Here is an 18,819-nt window from a genome sequence, read left to right as displayed (position 1 = left end):
ACAGTCCCATTATCCGGCTGGTGGCAGTGGATTCTGGAGCCGGTATCACGGCGGATCTGAGAGACGACGGCGCCGTTCAAGCCGATGATTCCGCCGACGACCGAGGAGTGGCAGACCACGCGGAGGGCCACTTGGCCAGGAAGGACGTGAATTACCGGAATCTTCCGCGATTGTCGCTTCGCGGCTGAAGGACGGCGGTTCTGCATGGCGGAGGCAGCGTCTTGATTATCAGGATGAGATTCTACTGGAAGGCCTCCCTGTGGAATGGGTGTTTTTAACAGGGAGCAGGCGGAGAAGCGGGAATAGCAAACGCCGTGTACAGAAATCAGGTGGGGGTGTTTGGTTGCAGGGACAAGATAATTCTCGCTCAAAATTCGTGCGAAATTGGGCAATATTCTGTGAAGCTGGGGATGCATTCTGACATAATGGGCCAATCCATAGGCCCATTAATGACATTATGTTGTACGGATAGGCTCAAAAATAACAATATAGCTTTTCGAGATCTACTAAAAGCTTATCTGTAATACAAAGGAAAATTAATCTTTCATTACTAATTTTGTATTATATTATTTGCAGTAGGAGAAATTTTGGTTACATGTATTCAACGCTCATTTTCACAGTCTTCTTCTTCTTCTTCTTCTTCATCATCATCATCATCTTCTGCATAGTCGAAGTTGACGCGGACAAACCACAACACACGAGACAGAGACAGGATTCGGCTCTAAACTTAGGCACTCTCTTTGATTGGCTCTCTAATTTTGCGTGTTTCATTTGAAGTGTTCCGATTCCGAGGGCCGTCCGATGCGCAGCTGAGGCCGAAACCCAACGACCCAGATCTAATACCAGTTGGATTTCTTCGGTCCCATCTCTCGAAACTGCAAGTAGCCCTTAAAAGCCTTGATTCTCTTCGTATTTGCTCAGGAATCTCCCCCTCTTTTTCTCTGGATTTTCTTCTGGGTTTGGGATCGAAATGGTGCTCAAAGGAACGATCATGGATCTCTTGAAGAAGGAGATCCCTTTGGACGAGGAATCTTTGTTTCTGGGTAGGGACTCTAACGTCGGTCTCGTCATCGTCGACGTTATTAATGGCTTTTGTACCGTCGGCGCCGGCAATCTGGTTTGATCTCTTTCCACTTCCTTTCCGCGAAATTAGCCTCATTTATGTTTATTAGAGTCCATATTTTTGGTATTTGGTTAAGCTGGTTATCACTGGTTCTCTATTGATTAAATGGGTCCGGTTATAGCTACCTGAATCAAATACACGTGTTTATTCCTTTATTCTTTCTGTTTTGTAAATTTGTTTTTCTGTTATAGAATTTGTTAGATTTTGATTCCTTTTTGCTGTATAAAAGCGGATGTACAGTGGAGAAAGTAAATACAGAAAATCAGAAAGTTTTTCCAAAATGAGCTTTTCCTTTTCGATTCAATATGGTATCAGAGAGGAAATGTTCTACTGCTCACTCTGAGTTCTTCGTTTTCTTTCCTCTTTTTTGATTTTCTTCCCTTCTTTTTCTAAATGTCGACTCCGGCACCGACGGACAGTGAGTCCGGTTCCGCTTCTCAGGGTTCGGCTTCTTCGAATCCTGCTCCTTTGGTTTCCCGGGATCCTTATTCCGATCCGTTATTTCTTCACGCTGCGGATTCTTCCAGCGTTTTCCTTGTCTCAGAGAAACTTCATGGTGAGGCCAACTACGGTGTTTGGTCGCGCGCTGTTCGCAAGGCGCTCCTAGCCAAGAATAAACTAGGGTTTATTCTCGGCACCATCCCGCAACCTGTTGATGATGAAGAGGACTCAGGATCGTGGCTCCGCTGTAACGCCATGGTCTGCACTTGGTTAAGTAACTCTGTTGACCCTGATATTCTCACTTTGATTTCATATATGGAAGATGCGCATGAGATCTGGATGCATTTGCAGAACTGCTTTCTTCAGACTAATGTTTCTAAGCTCTATAGCATTCAACATCAAATTGATAGCCTCTATCAGGGTTCCCTCAATCTGAATTCCTATTTCACGAAACTGAATGCCTTATGGAAGGAGTTGAAGCATTTTGAACCATTACCAGTCTGTTCATGTAAGGGCTGTACTTGTGGGGGGTGTAAATGCCGAATTTCTGATCAGTGGTCAGCTCTGTTTGAAAGAAGGAGCGTTGTACGGTTTTTGATGAGGTTGAACGACTCTTTTTCAGCTGCTCGTCGTCAGATTTTAATGTCTGATCCTTTACCTGACCTTACCCGAGCCTATAACCTCGTGGCTCAGGAAGAACAACAGAAGCTCAATGTTTCGTGTCTTCCTGATGCTGTTGCTTTCAGCACCACCACAAATTCCTCCCGCTCTCCATACTCATTTCCTTCCTCAAACCCACCTCCTAAATCACCTAGCCCATATCCATCGACCTCCTCAAACAGACCTCGTCCTATTTGCACTCATTGTGGCATGACTGGCCATGTTGTTTCCCGCTGTTTTCGCCTCCATGGCTACCCTCCTGGTCATAAGTCTCATCCAAACTGGAACTCTAGATCAGGCCCTCCTAGACCCAAATCACAGTCCCTTGAAAAGGCTCAGAATCAGGTCAATCTGGTTGATGTTGGTTCTGCTTCTAATGCTGCCCTTGCTGTGGCACAGTCGGTTGATGGTAATACAGGTCAAAATACTTTGGCACAGGTACACTCACTCCTCTCTCAGTTGCTTTCTCAGCACAAAGGTCAGGGCTCTGTCTCCTTGGACTCAAATTTTGCAGTACCTTCCCCACCATCTCCAGGTATTTCCCTTGTTACTTACCCCCTTTTAACCACTTCACCTTCAAATATTACCTTTCCCACAGCTGTTTGGATATTAGACACCGGCGCTAGTACACATGTTTGCTGTAACCTGGGCTTATTTTCTGAGGTGCATGACATTCCTGTTGTTTCTGTTTCTCTTCCAAATGGGTCTTCTTTAAAAGTTACTCAAGCTGGAACTGTTCTTTTATCTTCTTCAATCACTTTGTCATCTGTTTTGTTTATTCCTACATTTCACTACAATCTTCTGAGTGTTAGTTGCTTAACCCAACAAACCTCTTGTTCTGTGCATTTTTTTCGTGACTCTTTTATCATTCAGGACCTTACTCGGGGCTTGATGATTGGCAAGGGTAAACAACTTCATAATCTCTACATCCTTGAGATGCTGCACACATCTTCTACGACAATTTCTTTGCCTTCCAAATTCTGCACTACTCTCTCAGCAACCACCTTTGATCTTTGGCACCACCGTCTTGGACACCCCTCTGACATCCGTGTTCATTCTATTGACAAGTCGTCTGAGCTCAAGTTCTCTACATCCGAGACTAGTTCCATCTCATGTCCTGTCTGTCCCTTAGCTAAACAAAGGCGTTTGTCATTTCCAGTTTCTTCTCATGTCTCTAAGTTTCCTTTTGAATTACTTCATGTAGATGTTTGGGGCCCTTGTTCTGAAATTTCTACAGATGGTCATCGCTTCTTTCTTTCCATAGTAGATGACTACAGTCGTTGTACTTGGGTCTATCTTCTGAAATCAAAGAGTGATGTTCTTCAGAAATTTCCAGAGTTTGTTTCTTTTGTCGAAAATCAATTCAATGCTTCAATTAAGTGTGTCAGATCTGATAATGCTCCTGAACTTGGTTTCAAGTCATTGTTTGCCAAGAAAGGGATCCTTCATCAGTTTTCCTGTCCCTATACACCTCAACAAAATTCCATTGTTGAAAGAAAGCATCAACACATTCTTAATGTGGCTAGAGCTCTTCTTTTTCAGTCCAATGTTCCTTTAGCCTTTTGGGGAGATTGTATTCTAACATCTGTATACCTCATTAATAGAACTCCTTCTCCCCTTCTACAAAACAAAACTCCTTTTGAGCTGCTCACTGGCTGCTCTCCTTCATACTCACATTTACGTGTCTTCGGGTGTCTATGCTATGTCTCAACTTTAACCAAGGACAGACACAAGTTCAACCCTCGAGCTATGTCTGCTGTTTTCCTTGGTTATCCACATGGTGTCAAAGGATATAAGGTGTTGGATCTTCATTCTAATGCTGTGCTTATTTCTCGGAATGTAGTCTTCCACGAGACAACATTTCCTTTCAAGTCCTTTCCTCAATCTCAGCCAGCATTAGATCCTTTTCCACAATCTGTTTCCCCTTTCTTTTATGAGTCTATTTCTCCTCAAAACTTGTCATCTTCATCAGCTCTTTCCCCTGTTTCACAGGAATTTCCCACAGATCCTATATCCAGCTTAGGATCCTCTGAAACAGATTCTTCTGGGTTTGTCACTAGCTCCTCAGCCCATGTTACTCGCCCACAGCGCCAAAGCAAAACCCCTGCATATCTTTCAGATTATCATTGTTACCTTATATCTCACAACAGTACTCCACATCCTAATCCTGTCACCCCTTACCCTCTTTCAGCTTGTTTAACCTATGATCTTTTATCACCTTCATATCGAACCTTTGCCCTCAATATTACCACTGCACCCGAACCTCAGTCCTATACCCAAGCTGCAAAATTTGAATCCTGGAGACAGGCCATGAAACTTGAGCTAGAAGCACTGATTAGGACGAACACTTGGTCCATTTGTACTCTACCTGATGGCAAGAATGCAGTTGGTTGCAAATGGGTCTTCAAGACCAAATACAATGCTGATGGTTCTATTGAGAGACATAAGGCTAGATTAGTGGCTAAGGGTTACACTCAATTAGAGGGTGTGGACTTTTCTGAAACTTTCAGTCCTGTGGCCAAAATGACCACTGTCCGAGTATTGTTAGCCTTAGCTGCCAAGTATAACTGGCTGATCAACCAAATGGACGTGAGTAATGCATTTTTAAATGGTGACCTTGACGAGGAAATATATATGAAACTTCCTCCAGGCTACTCGGACCTTCAGGGGGAGAAGGTCTCTTCCTCTTCTGTTTGTAAGCTTCAACGTTCTCTATATGGCTTAAAACAAGCCTCGAGACAATGGAATCAAAAGTTGTCTCAAGTTCTTCTTGCTGCTGGTTTTCTGCAAGTTCAGTCAGACAATTCCTTATTTCTCAAACGCAATGGTTCTCAACTTGTGGCTGTTCTTGTGTACGTTGATGACTTGTTGATCACAGGGAATGATGCTGCTATGATTTCGGATCTGAAGGATACATTACACTCGAGTTTTGAGATTAAAGACTTGGGACCCTTGCATTACTTCCTTGGTCTCGAAGTTGCCCGTTCCAAGCAAGGTATTTCTATTTGTCAACGCAAATACACCTTGGAGTTACTTGAGAATTTTGGAATGTTAGGGTGCAAACCCATTGCTACACCCATGGACACTAGGGAGAAATTAAGTGTTGATTCAGGTGATTTATTGGATGATCCTCTGATGTATAGAAAGCTGATTGGAAAGCTCATATACCTCAGTTTAACTCGTCCGGATATCAGTTTCTGCGTCACTAAGTTGAGTCAGTATATGGCCTCTCCTAGATCTGCTCACTTACAAGCTGCTCTTCGGGTTTTAAGATACCTTAAAACCAATCCAGCTCAAGGTCTATTTTACTCAGCAGAATCTGATATCAGACTTAGTGCCTATACCGATGCCGATTGGGCATCTTGTCCCGATTCACGACGGTCAGTTACTGGTTTTGGTGTGTTTCTTGGTAGCTCTTTGGTCTCCTGGCGATCTAAGAAGCAACAAACTATATCTCGAAGCAGTGCAGAATCCGAATATCGAGCAATGGCTCAAACTTGCTGTGAATTGGTGTGGTTGAACACTTTGCTGTCCGAACTTGGTATTTTCTGTCCACAGCCTGTTTCTCTTTACTGTGACAATATGTCTGCTGTTCACATAGCGAACAATCCCGTGTTTCATGAGCGGACGAAACACATTGAACTTGATTGTCACTTCGTGCGGCAACATATCAAGTCCGGATTCATCAGACCTATGCACGTTTCGGCAACTGACCAGCTAGCCGACATTTTGACAAAGCCCGTAACTGTTGATCATCTCCGATACTTATCCTCCAAGATGGGAATACGAAGTTTGTATTCTCCATCTTGAGGGGGAGTATTAGAGTCCATATTGGACGAGGAATCTTTGTTTCTGGGTAGGGACTCTAACGTCGGTCTCGTCATCGTCGACGTTATTAATGGCTTTTGTACCGTCGGCGCCGGCAATCTGGTTTGATCTCTTTCCACTTCCTTTCCGCGAAATTAGCCTCATTTATGTTTATTAGAGTCCATATTTTTGGTATTTGGTTAAGCTGGTTATCACTGGTTCTCTATTGATTAAATGGGTCCGGTTATAGCTACCTGAATCAAATACACGTGTTTATTCCTTTATTCTTTCTGTTTTGTAAATTTGTTTTTCTGTTATAGAATTTGTTAGATTTTGATTCCTTTTTGCTGTATAAAAGCGGATGTACAGTGGAGAAAGTAAATACAGAAAATCAGAAAGTTTTTCCAAAATGAGCTTTTCCTTTTCGATTCAATAATGTTCCGTCGCTGTTTGGTTCTCCTGGGTGTTTTTGGGTTTTGTCCGCTCTTGTTTGTTTGTTCTGTTCTGTTCGACGTATCGGATACTGGCCGTCGTTGCTTTCATGTCTTCCATCTGTTTGCGATAACGCTTCTGCCAATGTCGTGTTTCTGATTCTGGCCTTGTTCTTGGTTGTAATCTGATTCTGCAGGCCCCGACACAACACAACGAGCAGATATCTGTAATGGTGAAGGAATCTGCAAGACTTGCCGGAGAGTTCTGCTCTCGGAAATGGCCCATCTTCGCGTTTATGGACAGCCATCATCCTGATATTCCCGAGCCCCCTTACCCTCCTCACTGCATCATAGGAACTGACGAATCAAGACTGGTTCCTGGTAAATGTTCCTCTTTTCTCCCTCTTGGTTTATCGTTGAATTCTTAATCACTCTGTTCGTCAATATCATGGCGGCACACAATCAATCAGCTCTGCAGTGGCTTGAGAGTGAGCCTTGTGCCACGCTTAGGCCAAAGGATTGCATAAACGGATTCGTAGGTTCGATTGAGAAGGATGGATCCAATGTGTTTGTGGACTGGGTGAAGGAAAAACAGATCAAAATCGTGAGTATTTCGAGTATATGATATGTTACAAGTTCACTGCTTTCAGACAAACCTTCAACTTACACCAACCAACTCCCATGTTTGTTGGATCAAAGATACTGGTTGTAGGTATATGCACAGACATATGTGTGTTCGACTTTGTGGCTTCTACACTCTCTGCCCGAAACCACGGTCTTCTTCCTCCTCTTGAAGAGGTGGTAGTGTACTCTTCCGGCTGTGCAACTTTCGATCTCCCCCACGATGTTGCTCGAGGCATCAAAGGAGCTTTAGCACATCCTCAGGTATATATATATATATATACACACATATGAGTTCCTCCATAGAAATCTTTACAAAGATTTGAATTTTTATAATCAGCTGCTTCATCAAACGATACAATTCTGAACCTTCATTCTTTGTTGTGTATCCTTGTGTCAGGAGCTGATGCATCATGTAGGTCTACACATGGCTAGAGGAAGAGGAGCTAAGGTAGTGTCCGAAGTGTCCTTTGATGCTTGAAAGACTACTACACTGCAAGCGCATGCTTCTTCATCTCAAAGGTTCAGGGACCGGGTTTCGTTTTGAGTTTCTTTTTTTTGTGAATCTTTGTCAAACCTTGTTCTGTAAAATATCAAAATGAAGTATAATAATGTTGTCTTTCCTCTGAACAAACTACAATACACAGAAATCGTCATCTTCAGTAGTTGCTTTTAGGGTTTTCGTTATCTCGTCCTGTACGTTACACAAAGACCCGAATCTCGATTTCACTTCTTCCTTCAAATCTGCTCCTTTGGTCGAGCTTAGCTATCACGGCTTGCAGGTCTTCTATCCAAGTGTCAAAGCTCTGTATCTGACCAAACGCAGCGCCGAACCTTAACAAGAAATCGAGATTCTCCTCTAGAAGTTCATCAATGTTCATCCTGTAACTGTTCTTCAACAGGGGGACACATTGGAGCTGTGTTCCGAGACTGTAAACCCAAAGGAATTCATGTCCCTTCATTACTTTCTCCGAGACCCTTCTGCAGGAGGATCAGTTTCTCCCTTAATAACCGAATCTCATCATCGTCCGAGGCATTTCCATTCTTGAGTTCTGATTCAGTTTCCTTCGACCTCTTTCTCGATATCCTTGTAGTCAGTGAGGGCTTCTTCCAAAACATCCAAACGTTGATTGTTGGTGTTCTTTGGCATGATGGATCGGTATGCTCTGATACCAAAAATGATAGAACAATGTTGTAATATAAACCGATAATGTATTGATTCGGAAAAAACACCAATACAAGATGAGAGTTGATTATTGTGAGACTCTCCCTCACCCCCTTTACCTCGCACTTTCAGATCACAAAATGCCTACCCAGCCCAAAAGACTACTAGCATATATATATACGAGATGGCTATACACACAAAAGGTGCCAATCCCCATACAACCGTATTCCGTTGCCCTCCAGAATAAGTAGCAGAGAGCTATAATCCTAGTAGGTAATTATAATACCCCTAATACCCCTTAACGCCCTTCCCTTCCCTTGCTCTGCGATTCTGAATATTCTCCAGTGCCACCTGTCATCTTTTCCCCAACGAATTGCTTCTCTGTCTCTCCCTTGCCTCCCTCCACGTGGCCTTTGCTGATCGCTGCCTTCTTTCTCCTCACATAAGCCCGAAATGGCGTATCACAAGTGTTATTCCATTCCCTCCATGAACAACTGCTTCCAATCTGGTTCAACTTCTTTCTTCTTTTGCTCTTCTCGCGGCTCACCAATGGAATCCGTGTTAACTTCTTCGGGTGAAACCCTGCTTCCCTAAAACACTAACTGGATAGGAATCTGTCTTTCTTCAGACAAAGTTTGCTTCTCTGAACTATTTCTTGGACATGACTGACTTCTGTCTTCTACATCGACATTATAGGCAATTGTCTCGTCTTTATCTTTCTGTTTCAGGCATAATCGCAGTTACTTCTTTTCTTCATCACCCGGTTTTTATATATGATCTCTTTATGAATCAGCCAGCATTCGCTGGAGAAATTTCAAGCTCTTCATCATCTGGCTTCACCCCTTTCAAGTTCATGGAATTGATAATAGAATAGTTAACAGATACAGAAAAATGAGGGTCTTAATTAAGGAAATGGAAAACCATAACACCCTCTAACCGAGAGAGAGGTTTTTACATGTACACAACCACGAACACGTCACAAAACATATCTTCCATATCCGTCTCCTGTTATTACAAAGTCAGATATACACTCCCTTCTGCAGTTTCCATCACTGTCTCTTTTGTAGTTTCATGCCCTTTTTATCCACCGTATGGTAACCTGCAAGTCCAAAAAGGGACGGTCCAAAACCATATATTATACATATTTCATTCCTCGGAAATCTTAGATCAGTACGTTCTTACTAGTATCACACCCAGAAAATCTTAAAAACCCGTTTATACCCGAGCTTGAGGGAAGTGTCGGAGCTTTCGTCGTCAACGGGAGGTCCAGCCGAGTTTCCGGCATTGGTTACTGATTCAGACGAATGCCCTTCTTCGTAAACCACGTTTTTCGATTCCGCACCACCGTATCTCTCGTACTCGTTAGATACCTACACCGCAATATAATGAAACTTGACTAACCAGAACCTCGATCGAAACACTAAACTTCTTGATCATATCAGATGGGATATATACATGTATATACATATATATACACACGCACTTGTTGGCCGAGTCGCTCGTTCTCTTCCATTAGTCGCATTCCCTGCAGAAAACTCAACGAGAAAGCAATATGACAACAAAGTATGCATATATATATATAACGATCCTATCACGAGGTTTCTGACACAAGACAAGCGAAAGACGATTACTTGCTGTCTGAGTCGCTTGTTCTCTTCCATTAGTTCCATTCCCTATGACGAGAAGAGGGAAAAGATAAGTTATGAGATAATGGCATAATCATGCAGAGATGCTCCTATATATATACATATATATATGTTATACCTTTCTTTGGAGGTCACCGATCTCGTTCATAATCTTTTCGCTCTGAAACGGAAATCAGTTCATAATGACGATCGATGGAGTATGATCCGAGGAAAACGTGATGGGGAAAAGACAAGGAGAGATGTTTCAGAACCTTCTTTTCGATCACACGGTTCAACCCGGCTTCAAGGGCCTTCTCCAGCTGCTGCAGATCTTCTATGTTCAGACCTTGAAGCTCCTCCCCTCTCATTTGCCTTTTGTTCCATCACACCGATACGTACGTATCATCACATGTATATGCAGACATACATACATACATACATACATACATGCATGCATGCCATGAACACGATCATAACCAACGATATATATATATACGAAATGTCGATAGTAACCTTAACCGGTGGCTCTTCTCCGCGAGTTCTTTGCTCAGCCTGGAGTGGTCGCTGTTCTCCACCAGCTGTGAAACACAATTTGGTTTAAGTTTAAGCCCATAATCAGAACTACTAAACACAGTACGATGTATATGTTTTTTCCATATAAACACATCTAATCTCCCTAATCAGAGCTACTAAAACTCGAAAACAAAAACAGCATATAAACCCTAATGACGTGTCGTAAAAATCACATGAAAGGAATAAACCTGCAACTCGAGAGATGGCTGATTGAGCTTCTCCAGGTTCTTCGACTGTAAGTTATGCCTCTCTAACATCTCCTTCATGCTTCACAACGCAAACGCACGTCCCATTTGAATTTCTTACTTGGCCGAATCAAAGCATTGATATTTTTCCATTGGAATGCTCACAAATACCCATTTATTCATTTCTTTTTTGTAACCGGGTGGTTCAAGTTACAATATAAATAGCAATTTGCAAGTCAAAGTGTGTGTGTGTATATATATGTATATGTACATGAAGAAGAAACATGGGTTATTGTTTTTAAGAGATTTTGTCATTTAAGCTGTTTCTCTCTCTAAATAACAAGATTATAAATATGCAGAGCGTGAAGTTTTGTAAAAAAAAAAATTGCAATAAATGTCTACGTAACGTGCATATCTTAATATAATATTCCTTTCAATGGCCACACATATACTCCAAGGTCTTGTGAACCCATTGGTGTTTAGATCGTGGTCATTTACTATATAGAATAATGCGCCAACCATCTCATAAAATAGAGTTTTATTATGACCAAACAAAAAAAAAGGATAGTATAACCAAATGAAATCCTAAAACAAGTATAAAAACGCGTTCAGACCACCAAATGCTAAACGTATATAACGTTTTTGGTTAGCACACGTAAAGGAAAATTCCGGGAATAGACGATATTTTATGGAAGAAAAAATTTGAACAATTTAAATATGATTTGGCGTTGTTATTGTTGTGGAAACCATTACAGAAAGGGTATCACATCACAAAAATTACAAGAAGCTCACACATATATAGACGCGTATATATGTATATATGTTTGTATAGATGGGGACGCATGGACCGACCGACCGACCGAGACTAGAAGATGAAAGAAAGAGATGCGTGCCGACAAGCAGAGGGTGGGGAAATCCAAAATCGTATCTGTGGGATATGATAAGCCATCTAACTAGATTCCCCCACTCAACTCAACAGTCTATTATCCAAAATCTATGACTTTGTCCAAACAACACAACCAAAAAATCCCACAAATCCCCTTTTATTGTTATCCCATTTATCCGTCGCCTTCCAAACCCCATAATCAAATAATACTCACATAATCTTTATATATATGCATATCCACACAAATTCAAGAATTGATGCTAAATCCGTCCATAATTATGCAGATTAGTATCTAATGAGACCTTATTATAACGAATATTCAGGGGATTATGGACTGTATAAATAGGTTTAGTTTGGTATGATTAATCTCTTGAGTGGTATTTGGCCTGGTCAAACTAAGTACTTTCCATGGTGTTCTAAGCACAATGCTTATGTAAACATATTTCCAAATTATATACATATACATATATATATATACATATATATGAGTGTGTATCGAACGGTGTGATGTCCATTAAAGAGAGAGAGAGACTAATAATTAAACTGATTGATGCTACGTTTCTAGTAAGTTCTACAAAAGCATTTTCTTCTCGATTCTTCTGGATCTAACCCCAATCACTTTAAAGAACTTGAGAATTCTACAAACACATGCGCAACTACATATACGTATACATATATATATATATATAGAGAGAGAGAGAGAAACCTGGAGCTACAGTACTCGAAGAGCTTGCCGGTGGAGGAGAAGATGATGAGAGCGACATCAGCGTCACAGAGAACGGAGAGTTCCTCCGCCTTCTTGAAAAGCCCTCTCCTTCTCTTCGAGAACGTCACTTGCCTCGCCGTCGCGTTGTCGATCTTCTTGATCTGAATCTTCTCCCTCGCCATTACTCTCTCTCCCTCTCTCAAAAACCCTAGATTACTCTTTCGGATACCCAGATAACGAAAACCTCCGTTTGCAGTATACGCTAAGCGATTGAGCTAAACAAGCAAGGGTGGATCAAGTTCAGGAACAGGCGAACGAGAGAGTGAGAGGAGGAGGGAGAAAACAAAAAAGATTAAAGAAAGAGAGAAGAACCCAGAACGCAAATGGGGAATTTTGCTAAAAAGGGAGATCCAAAGATGCGAGACAACGACAAGACGACGGAAGTGGAAAGTAAAACGTGATATTTTTGCTGAATTTAGAAGAAGACTATGTTGAATTGGAAACAGTAAAACCCTAGCCAGAGACGAGAGAGAAACTCTCCGGGAGTTAGATCCAGACGACGAAATCCACATCAAAGCAACCGAAGCCTCATTTAAAATGATTGGCCAAAGGAAAAGAGACGGGAAAAGGAAAGTGATGATAAAAAAAAAATTCCAAAGGAATAATATTTTCATCAAGGTCAAGGGGAAGGGGACATGAGAGGGCTTTGATTGGCGAAGAGATGAGATATTATTATCAGGGGAATTTTATATTTTTTTATTCGATATTTTTTTAAAATTCAATATTTGTTTAATGTGTTTATTGGTTTCCGTGCCCGAATGTGTGGTGTATTTTAAGAGCAAAGTCTCCAATGAAAGGAGAGAGAAGGTGGGGAAAATTCTTTTTATAGGGAAGCATAAGGTGCCTGTCTCTCTTTGTTACCTCAGTGGTTTTACTTGCTGTAAAAAGGTTAAAACTTTGTAGCCTCGAGGGGCTATAAAGTAAACGCACTATGCAATAAAAAAGGGTATACAATAGGACATATACTCTATTACAAATCATAAACATAACATGATTATATTAATCCATCACAAGCTTGGCTAATGTCATGCGTTCTTGACGAAGTTTGAAAGTATATATTATAGCCTCATTTAATTAAGTTTATAACAATAAATCGCCCACCAGGTGGTGGAAGACTTAGAAAAAAGAGTGATGGGCATTGACTGAAAGGTTCGTCTTGTCCGTAGGCCTGGCTAATTAAATGTATGAAACGTCACAATAACGCAATCTCTTAGGTTTGAATTTGTTGGGGGGGGCAGAAAAGGAGAATCCGATTTGAACAGGCATTAATTTGGAGAAGAAGAAGAAAAGAGGGACCAAAGTGCAAATAAAGAAAATAAAACAGAACAGGCGACGCACCAGAGGCTTCCCCCAAAGCTTTACAGTTCACAGCATCCGACAAATTTGATTGGGATACGATTTAGCGTCCGTACAAAAGATAAGACGAAACGAGAAGAAAACCACCCAAAAAACTGCAATTAATTGTTATCGTCTCTCTCCCCCTCTCTCCATTTTATCGTATCGTGAATATCTCGCGTCCCACCGTGTGATCCGCACGTGCCCTTCCTTCCTGTTTGGGTCAAACGTGTCAGCTTTTTTGACTGCCCACGTGGCCTATCAGCTTCAAGTACATCGCTCTAGGCTTTTAGCTATTTTAGGTCCAACAGTAGCTACGCACAGGATCCACTACTGACACTCTGAGAAGGAATCCGACATTGGTTAAGCCCATTGGGCTTTTTATTGGGCCTCATTTTGAGCTCACAAAAGCCCATTTATGCGTAAGGAAGCTGCTGATTCTTCTGAATCGCTGAAAGGTTTGCTCGATCTGAAAATGGCTCCGGCGACTTGCACAAGACGACTGTTTTCACGATTCGCTGGGATCTTTGTTCAGATTCCGCATCTCGAGGTTTTGGTCTTCGTCTTCGTTCCCGGCGAATCGACTCTCTCCGGCTTCAGGTACTCTTCGGGTCTTTTGTTTCCCTGTTTGGTTCCTGGGAAAATCTCAGTACGAATCTGAACACTGAGGTCGAACAATCCAGTGATGGTTTTCGGGGAGTGGTAGTGGTTTGGATAGCTATCGTGCTCCATTCCGCGATTCTGCTAAGAACTGGAGCGAATCAGAGCTTCATCATGCAAAGCTGAGATCGCTCTACAAGGTTTCGTTCAGTCTCCATGCACTTTGAGTGATTAAAATCCGAGAATTCGCAGATTCTGCACCTTCATCCTTCATTGAGCGACGACTTGTCAGATCCCTCGTTCAATTTGCTAATTCAAGGTTACTAGTCGTACATCCTTGTCATATTATCATTTGTCCTTAATGGCCTCAGAACTCATGGAAATCGGTGATATAGGTGAAAACAATGCATTTGAGTGACATTCTGGATCATGGGCATGATCAAGGAATGGAATCCTTGATCGTACCCACCGAAAGATTCCGAATGTCCGATTTTTTTCGGGTCGAAAAACTGACTCGAATTCCGCTATTTTTCGGGTTGGATCGGGTCGGATTTCGGGGTCGGAACTAATTTTACACTCTATGTAAAGGTAATAGATAGTAAGTGATCACGGGGTAGGACTCAGAATGGAAATCATGGAGGAGGATAGCCATATGAAGAAACTGACTCTTTAAAGCTCAGTACCAAATCCTACCGTTATTGACCCAAGAAGATTGCACCAAATCTATATATATTACAGCTCAATACCAAATCCTGAAGTTTAAAGCTAAATCAAGTTTCACAATGCATGTCCAATTCCTGTTGACGAGTCTCCCCATGCACAATGACTAAAACACCCCTCTTTCCCACCCGTGCTCTTTCCAATCTCGTGTCCGTTTTCGTCAATTCAAACAGCTTGAAAACGCTTTCGGCTTTCTAACATTTGTCCTTCGCCGTGCCTCTGTTTCGTTGCAGTCTCTGTTGTTTGAACGGAAGGAATACTCCATACGATGGAGCGAGTTTCGACCCGACCCGGGTCCGAGGATCCGATCGATGTCTGCTGCCGACTTCTCGGCCTCCGTGAGTTTACCCTCTGTCGGATTTGGGCTCAAAAGGCTCGAGAATCGGACCCTAACTCTCCGGGCCTTGCCCAAATCCTAGCAATCGCCGACGTTCTTCTCGCCGCCGAGAGTCGGATAGCCGACGGTTGCCTGGATTTTTACTCCATCCTTCAGGTGAACCGAACCGATTGCGAGAACAGACCCGTGATCCTCAACCAGTTCAAGAAACTCGTGATGCTACTAAGCCCTAGCAGGAACAGCTTCCCTTTTAGTCGGGAAGCGTTGAACTTTATTTGTCAAGCGTGGTCGGTGCTGTCTAAGCCTGAGAAGAAGGAACTATACGATATTGAGATTGCAAAAGCAGGATTGAAGGGGAATACTGCCGGAGATTGCGGAAAACAGAAAACCCATGTGGCAAACGCCGCCGGCCGCGGCGGAGGAAGACCGGAAAAGGAAAAGGATGAGACTTTTTGGACAATGTGTCCGTACTGTTTCTTCCTGTATGAGTATGCAAAGATATATAAGGAACTCACTCTCAGGTGCCAGAGTTGCCGGAGAGCGTTTCACGGGATGGAGCTGGGTCCATTGCCGGCGAGTTTAACGGCGGATGGAGTAGAGAGTTACACCTGCCAAATGGGAGCTTTCCCAATTAGGTACCCTTCCCACGGTTTCTTCGGTGCGAGTGCCGGTGGAACAAACAGTGTGGTGGATGTTTCTGATGAGAGTGAGAGTGATCATAATCATGGTGATGGTGATGGTGATGATGATAATGATAATGATGATTGTGAAAACGGTGATGGGAAGGAAGATACCGAGAATGGCGAGAATATATTGAGATCGGAGGCGGCAAAGCAAGAAGCTTTGAGCAAAGGGGGTATTGTGGCTGGGAGATTGAATGGAAAGAGGGTGAAAATGACAGCGTGGAATACTAGGAAGGGTATGGAGATGAGAATGAGAATGCAGATGAAGAAGAGGAAGAGAGCTGAAGAAAAAAGTTTAGAGAGTGATGATGATAATGATGATTGTGAAAACGGTGCTGGGAAGGAAGATACCGAGAATGACGAGAATATATTGAGATCGGAGGCAGCAAAGCAAGAAGCTTTAAGCAAAGAGGGTATTATGGAGGGGAAATTGAATGGGAAGAGGGTGAAAATGACAGCGTGGAATACAAGGAAGGGTATGGAGATGAGAATGAGAATGCAGATGAAGAAGAGGAAGAGAGCTGAAGAAAAAAGTTTAGAGAGTGATGATGATAATGATGATTGTGAAAACGGTGCTGGGAAGGAAGATACCGAGAATGGCGAGAATATATTGAGATCGGAGGCGGCAAAGCAAGAAGCTTTGAGCAAAGAGGGTATTGTGGCGGGGAGATTGAATGGAAAGAGGGTGAAAATGACAGCGTGGAATACTAGGAAGGGTATGGAGATGAGAATGAGAATGCAGATGAAGAAGAGGAAGAGAGCTGAAGAAAAAAGGTTAGAGAGTGATGATGGCGATGGTGTTGATCCAGAGATCACTGAGTTAGATTGACATCTAACATCAATGCACAGAATGTTCATAATTGATGAACATTTGAATTGCTAGGAATCTGCTAGGCCGTTGCTTTTTAGCCATTGATCTTTCTGTGAATCTATGCTTTACTCGTACTAGCTACATTTAAACCACGCTTTAGTGCTAGTGTTTATTTTTGCTCGGACTCGGGTTTAAAATGAAGATGGAGAAGGTGAATCAAGTCTCGTTTGGCTACTGGATTATCTTTTCCTTAGCATGAACACTCCAAGATTGACTGACTGTTCAGTTCTGGTTCTGTAATTTAGGATTGCTGTCTTTGAAGCTCGTCTGTGCCGTTTTCTCTATGATCTCTGCGACTCTTCTCTGATCCTGCAGATGGAAAGAAAGAGACATGATGGCTGTAGTGGCAAACCAATGTAGGGTTTCCACTTCATTATGATCTGCTTATGTCAGAACTGTCAGAGTATCTAACAGTGGCAAAAGACTGTCAGGGCTGAGATAATGATAGACGGAGGAAGAACTAAGTGTATGCCATAACACACAATGAGTAAATGAAGATGAAGGACTGACAGTTCAATTCTAATTTTTAAAATGAGTGGATAGAAGTTATACAAATACAAGTATTCTTAGCTACATGTACATCTATAGTTATATATTAATATATTGTAATGAAATTGTTGTACATAGATCAAATTATTTCGTTGATTAGATTTCATTTGACCTCCTACGACGGGCAAAAGTTTTGTATAAATGTATCATCATATTAAAGCAGAATAAGCTAAAATTTCGAGACCTAAATACTTCACTTTTTTGTACTGTCTCCTTGAGCTCATGTCCAATCACTGCCTTGTATACTTGTACACCTCTGATGTTTTTTCTTACCCACTTGTTCTTCTTGTGACCCCAATTGAATGCTTCAATGGTTTGGTTTGACCAATAGAGGAAACGGCTCTGAATTTGAGCCTTAAGTGTCCATGCCATGGTTGCTTCTATTGGAGATATCTTCTTTCGGAGCAAAGGGATGGTGGAGAAGTTGCACCAAGAAGAGGCTCTTCAAACTTTCCCCACCTACTTTCTCATCAAACTACACTATAAATATATAGTTTCCCTGCATTATATTCTTCAGCTTCAAACCACAATAGGCTCCCCAGTAAGAAAAGACACATACCGAAAGGTCATCACCATGGCTGCACTCAAGAACTCCTTGTCTTTGCTTGTTCTTGCACTGACATCCACAAGCTTCTTCCCCTGCTTCTCTGCCCGTCACCTTCTCCAAGCTACCCCCATGGCTCAGCCTCCACCATCAACATTCCCACCTCTTCCCAAAACCACCCCACCGTCACTGCCTTCCCCGCCATTGCCAATGCCACCAGCTCTGCCACAGCCAAACACACAGATACCTTCCTTCCCCAACCCAACACAGACCACCATCCCAAATTTCCCACAGGTCAACTTCCCTAATTTCCCAAATATTCCCTTCACACTTCCCACCAACTTCCCCTTCGGCTTCAACATTCCAAACATCCCTTTCCTTTCTCCACCTCCTTCAAAATGAAGCAAATGACAATCTTTGCTCTTTAGCTGCCACAAGAGCCTACCTTTCTCCCCTTCCCAGGTTGCTGTTACACACTTTGCTTGCGTCGGTTTGCTTTGATATGTATGTGTATAATCCAGCATCTATGCACATGCTGGTATGTATCCCATTCTTTACAGATGTTGATGTTGTTGATGTTGCTGTTGTTGTTGCTGCTGCTGTTTCTGCTACAATGAGTCGGTTGTTCTTGTAAAATATACAGCTTTTTCTACTTGAGTGCTTGCTTTTTTCAATCCTGCTTTGCAATACTTCTTCAACTACTTGGCTAGCAGGTGATCATCAAATGAGCAACTTAACCAACCATCCTAGTAACTAGAAGAATCTTCCACATAAATCAAAAGTTACATTGCCATATAAATAAGAACAGTCTATTTCCACAGAAGAGAAATAGAATATTTCCTAGCTTGTTTCTGAATTCTGATTATCTTCAAGATCCGATCTTACAAGAAATCTCCT

General features: G+C 42.2%; 5 protein-coding genes across 14 annotated transcripts in view; 3 read left to right on the top strand and 2 right to left on the bottom strand.

The window, feature by feature from the left end:
* LOC104804179 (KH domain-containing protein HEN4) overlaps positions 1–431 on the bottom strand; it is a 3,522-nt gene extending 3,091 nt beyond the window's left edge. The window contains exon 1 of the mRNA XM_010528375.1: positions 21–431. Coding sequence (XP_010526677.1) covers positions 21–416 — 396 coding nt within the window. The 5' untranslated portion in view covers positions 417–431. The remainder of the gene's footprint in view (positions 1–20) is intronic.
* Positions 432–528: 97 nt separating this feature from the next.
* On the top strand, positions 529–7,770 carry LOC104804180 (nicotinamidase 1). 8 transcript variants are annotated; one of them, XM_010528381.1, is made up of 7 exons: positions 530–1,117; positions 1,543–1,833; positions 2,663–2,759; positions 3,098–5,219; positions 6,660–6,843; positions 6,933–7,066; positions 7,162–7,301. In XM_010528381.1, the coding sequence occupies exons 1-5, from the start codon at positions 1,086–1,088 to the stop codon at positions 6,776–6,778; spliced, it is 2,661 nt and encodes an 886-aa protein (XP_010526683.1). In that variant the 5' UTR covers positions 530–1,085; the 3' UTR covers positions 6,779–6,843; positions 6,933–7,066; positions 7,162–7,301. The 8 variants fall into 8 exon arrangements, with proteins under 8 accessions (XP_010526681.1, XP_010526683.1, XP_010526680.1 ...); XM_010528383.2 differs by lacking the exon at positions 3,098–5,219 and adding an exon at positions 7,484–7,770 and having other exon boundaries at positions 567–1,117; positions 7,162–7,347; XM_010528378.1 differs by having other exon boundaries at positions 532–1,117; positions 1,543–2,569; positions 2,663–5,219.
* Positions 7,771–9,077: 1,307 nt separating this feature from the next.
* LOC104804177 (MADS-box protein SVP-like) lies at positions 9,078–12,921 on the bottom strand. Its single transcript, XM_010528373.1, has 9 exons — positions 12,224–12,921; positions 10,635–10,713; positions 10,387–10,451; positions 10,146–10,245; positions 10,013–10,054; positions 9,880–9,921; positions 9,732–9,773; positions 9,470–9,618; positions 9,078–9,347 (listed from the first exon to the last, which is right to left on the bottom strand). Exons 1-9 carry the CDS (start codon positions 12,403–12,405, stop codon positions 9,329–9,331), a joined length of 720 nt encoding a protein of 239 aa, XP_010526675.1. The 5' UTR covers positions 12,406–12,921; the 3' UTR covers positions 9,078–9,328.
* Positions 12,922–14,084: 1,163 nt separating this feature from the next.
* Positions 14,085–16,949, top strand: LOC104804176. Of its 3 annotated transcripts, none has more exons than XM_010528371.1 (2): positions 14,085–14,218; positions 15,172–16,949. In XM_010528371.1, the coding sequence occupies exon 2, from the start codon at positions 15,207–15,209 to the stop codon at positions 16,785–16,787; it is 1,581 nt and encodes a 526-aa protein (XP_010526673.1). In that variant the 5' UTR covers positions 14,085–14,218; positions 15,172–15,206; the 3' UTR covers positions 16,788–16,949. The 3 variants fall into 3 exon arrangements, with proteins under 3 accessions (XP_010526673.1, XP_010526672.1, XP_010526671.1); XM_010528370.1 differs by having other exon boundaries at positions 14,302–16,949; XM_010528369.1 differs by having other exon boundaries at positions 14,085–14,537.
* A 92-nt stretch (positions 16,950–17,041) lies between these two features.
* On the top strand, positions 17,042–18,596 carry LOC104804174 (RNA-binding protein 12). Its single transcript, XM_010528368.2, has one exon. The coding sequence runs from the start codon at positions 17,749–17,751 to the stop codon at positions 18,322–18,324; it is 576 nt and encodes a 191-aa protein (XP_010526670.1). The 5' UTR covers positions 17,042–17,748; the 3' UTR covers positions 18,325–18,596.
* The last annotated feature ends 223 nt before the right edge of the window (positions 18,597–18,819 follow it).

The sequence above is a fragment of the Tarenaya hassleriana genome, unplaced genomic scaffold (genome assembly GCF_000463585.1).
Source record: "Tarenaya hassleriana unplaced genomic scaffold, ASM46358v1 Cleome9, whole genome shotgun sequence".
Classification (NCBI taxonomy): Eukaryota; Viridiplantae; Streptophyta; class Magnoliopsida; order Brassicales; family Cleomaceae; genus Tarenaya; species Tarenaya hassleriana.
This window is presented reverse-complemented; position numbering and strand designations above follow the sequence as displayed.

Excerpts from the sequence above, each read along its gene's own strand:
- LOC104804180 (XM_010528376.2), top strand. The coding sequence starts at position 1,086 with ATGGCTTTTGTACCGTCGGCGCCGGCAATCTG. Across the intron at positions 1,118-1,542 it reads CCGTCGGCGCCGGCAATCTG|TGAGTCCGGTTCCGCTTCTC; the intron begins GTTTGATCTCTT and ends ACCGACGGACAG. Across the intron at positions 5,220-6,659 it reads AGTTGCCCGTTCCAAGCAAG|GCCCCGACACAACACAACGA; the intron begins GTATTTCTATTT and ends CTGATTCTGCAG.
- LOC104804177 (XM_010528373.1), bottom strand. The coding sequence starts at position 12,405 with ATGGCGAGGGAGAAGATTCAGATCAAGAAGATCGACAACGCGACGGCG. Across the intron at positions 10,714-12,223 it reads TTCGAGTACTGTAGCTCCAG|CATGAAGGAGATGTTAGAGA; the intron begins GTTTCTCTCTCT and ends TGCGTTGTGAAG. Across the intron at positions 10,246-10,386 it reads GAGAAGAGCCACCGGTTAAG|GCAAATGAGAGGGGAGGAGC; the intron begins GTTACTATCGAC and ends ATGGAACAAAAG.
- LOC104804176 (XM_010528371.1), top strand. The coding sequence starts at position 15,207 with ATGGAGCGAGTTTCGACCCGACCCGGGTCCGAGGATCCGATCGATGTC.
- LOC104804174 (XM_010528368.2), top strand. The coding sequence starts at position 17,749 with ATGGTTGCTTCTATTGGAGATATCTTCTTTCGGAGCAAAGGGATGGTG.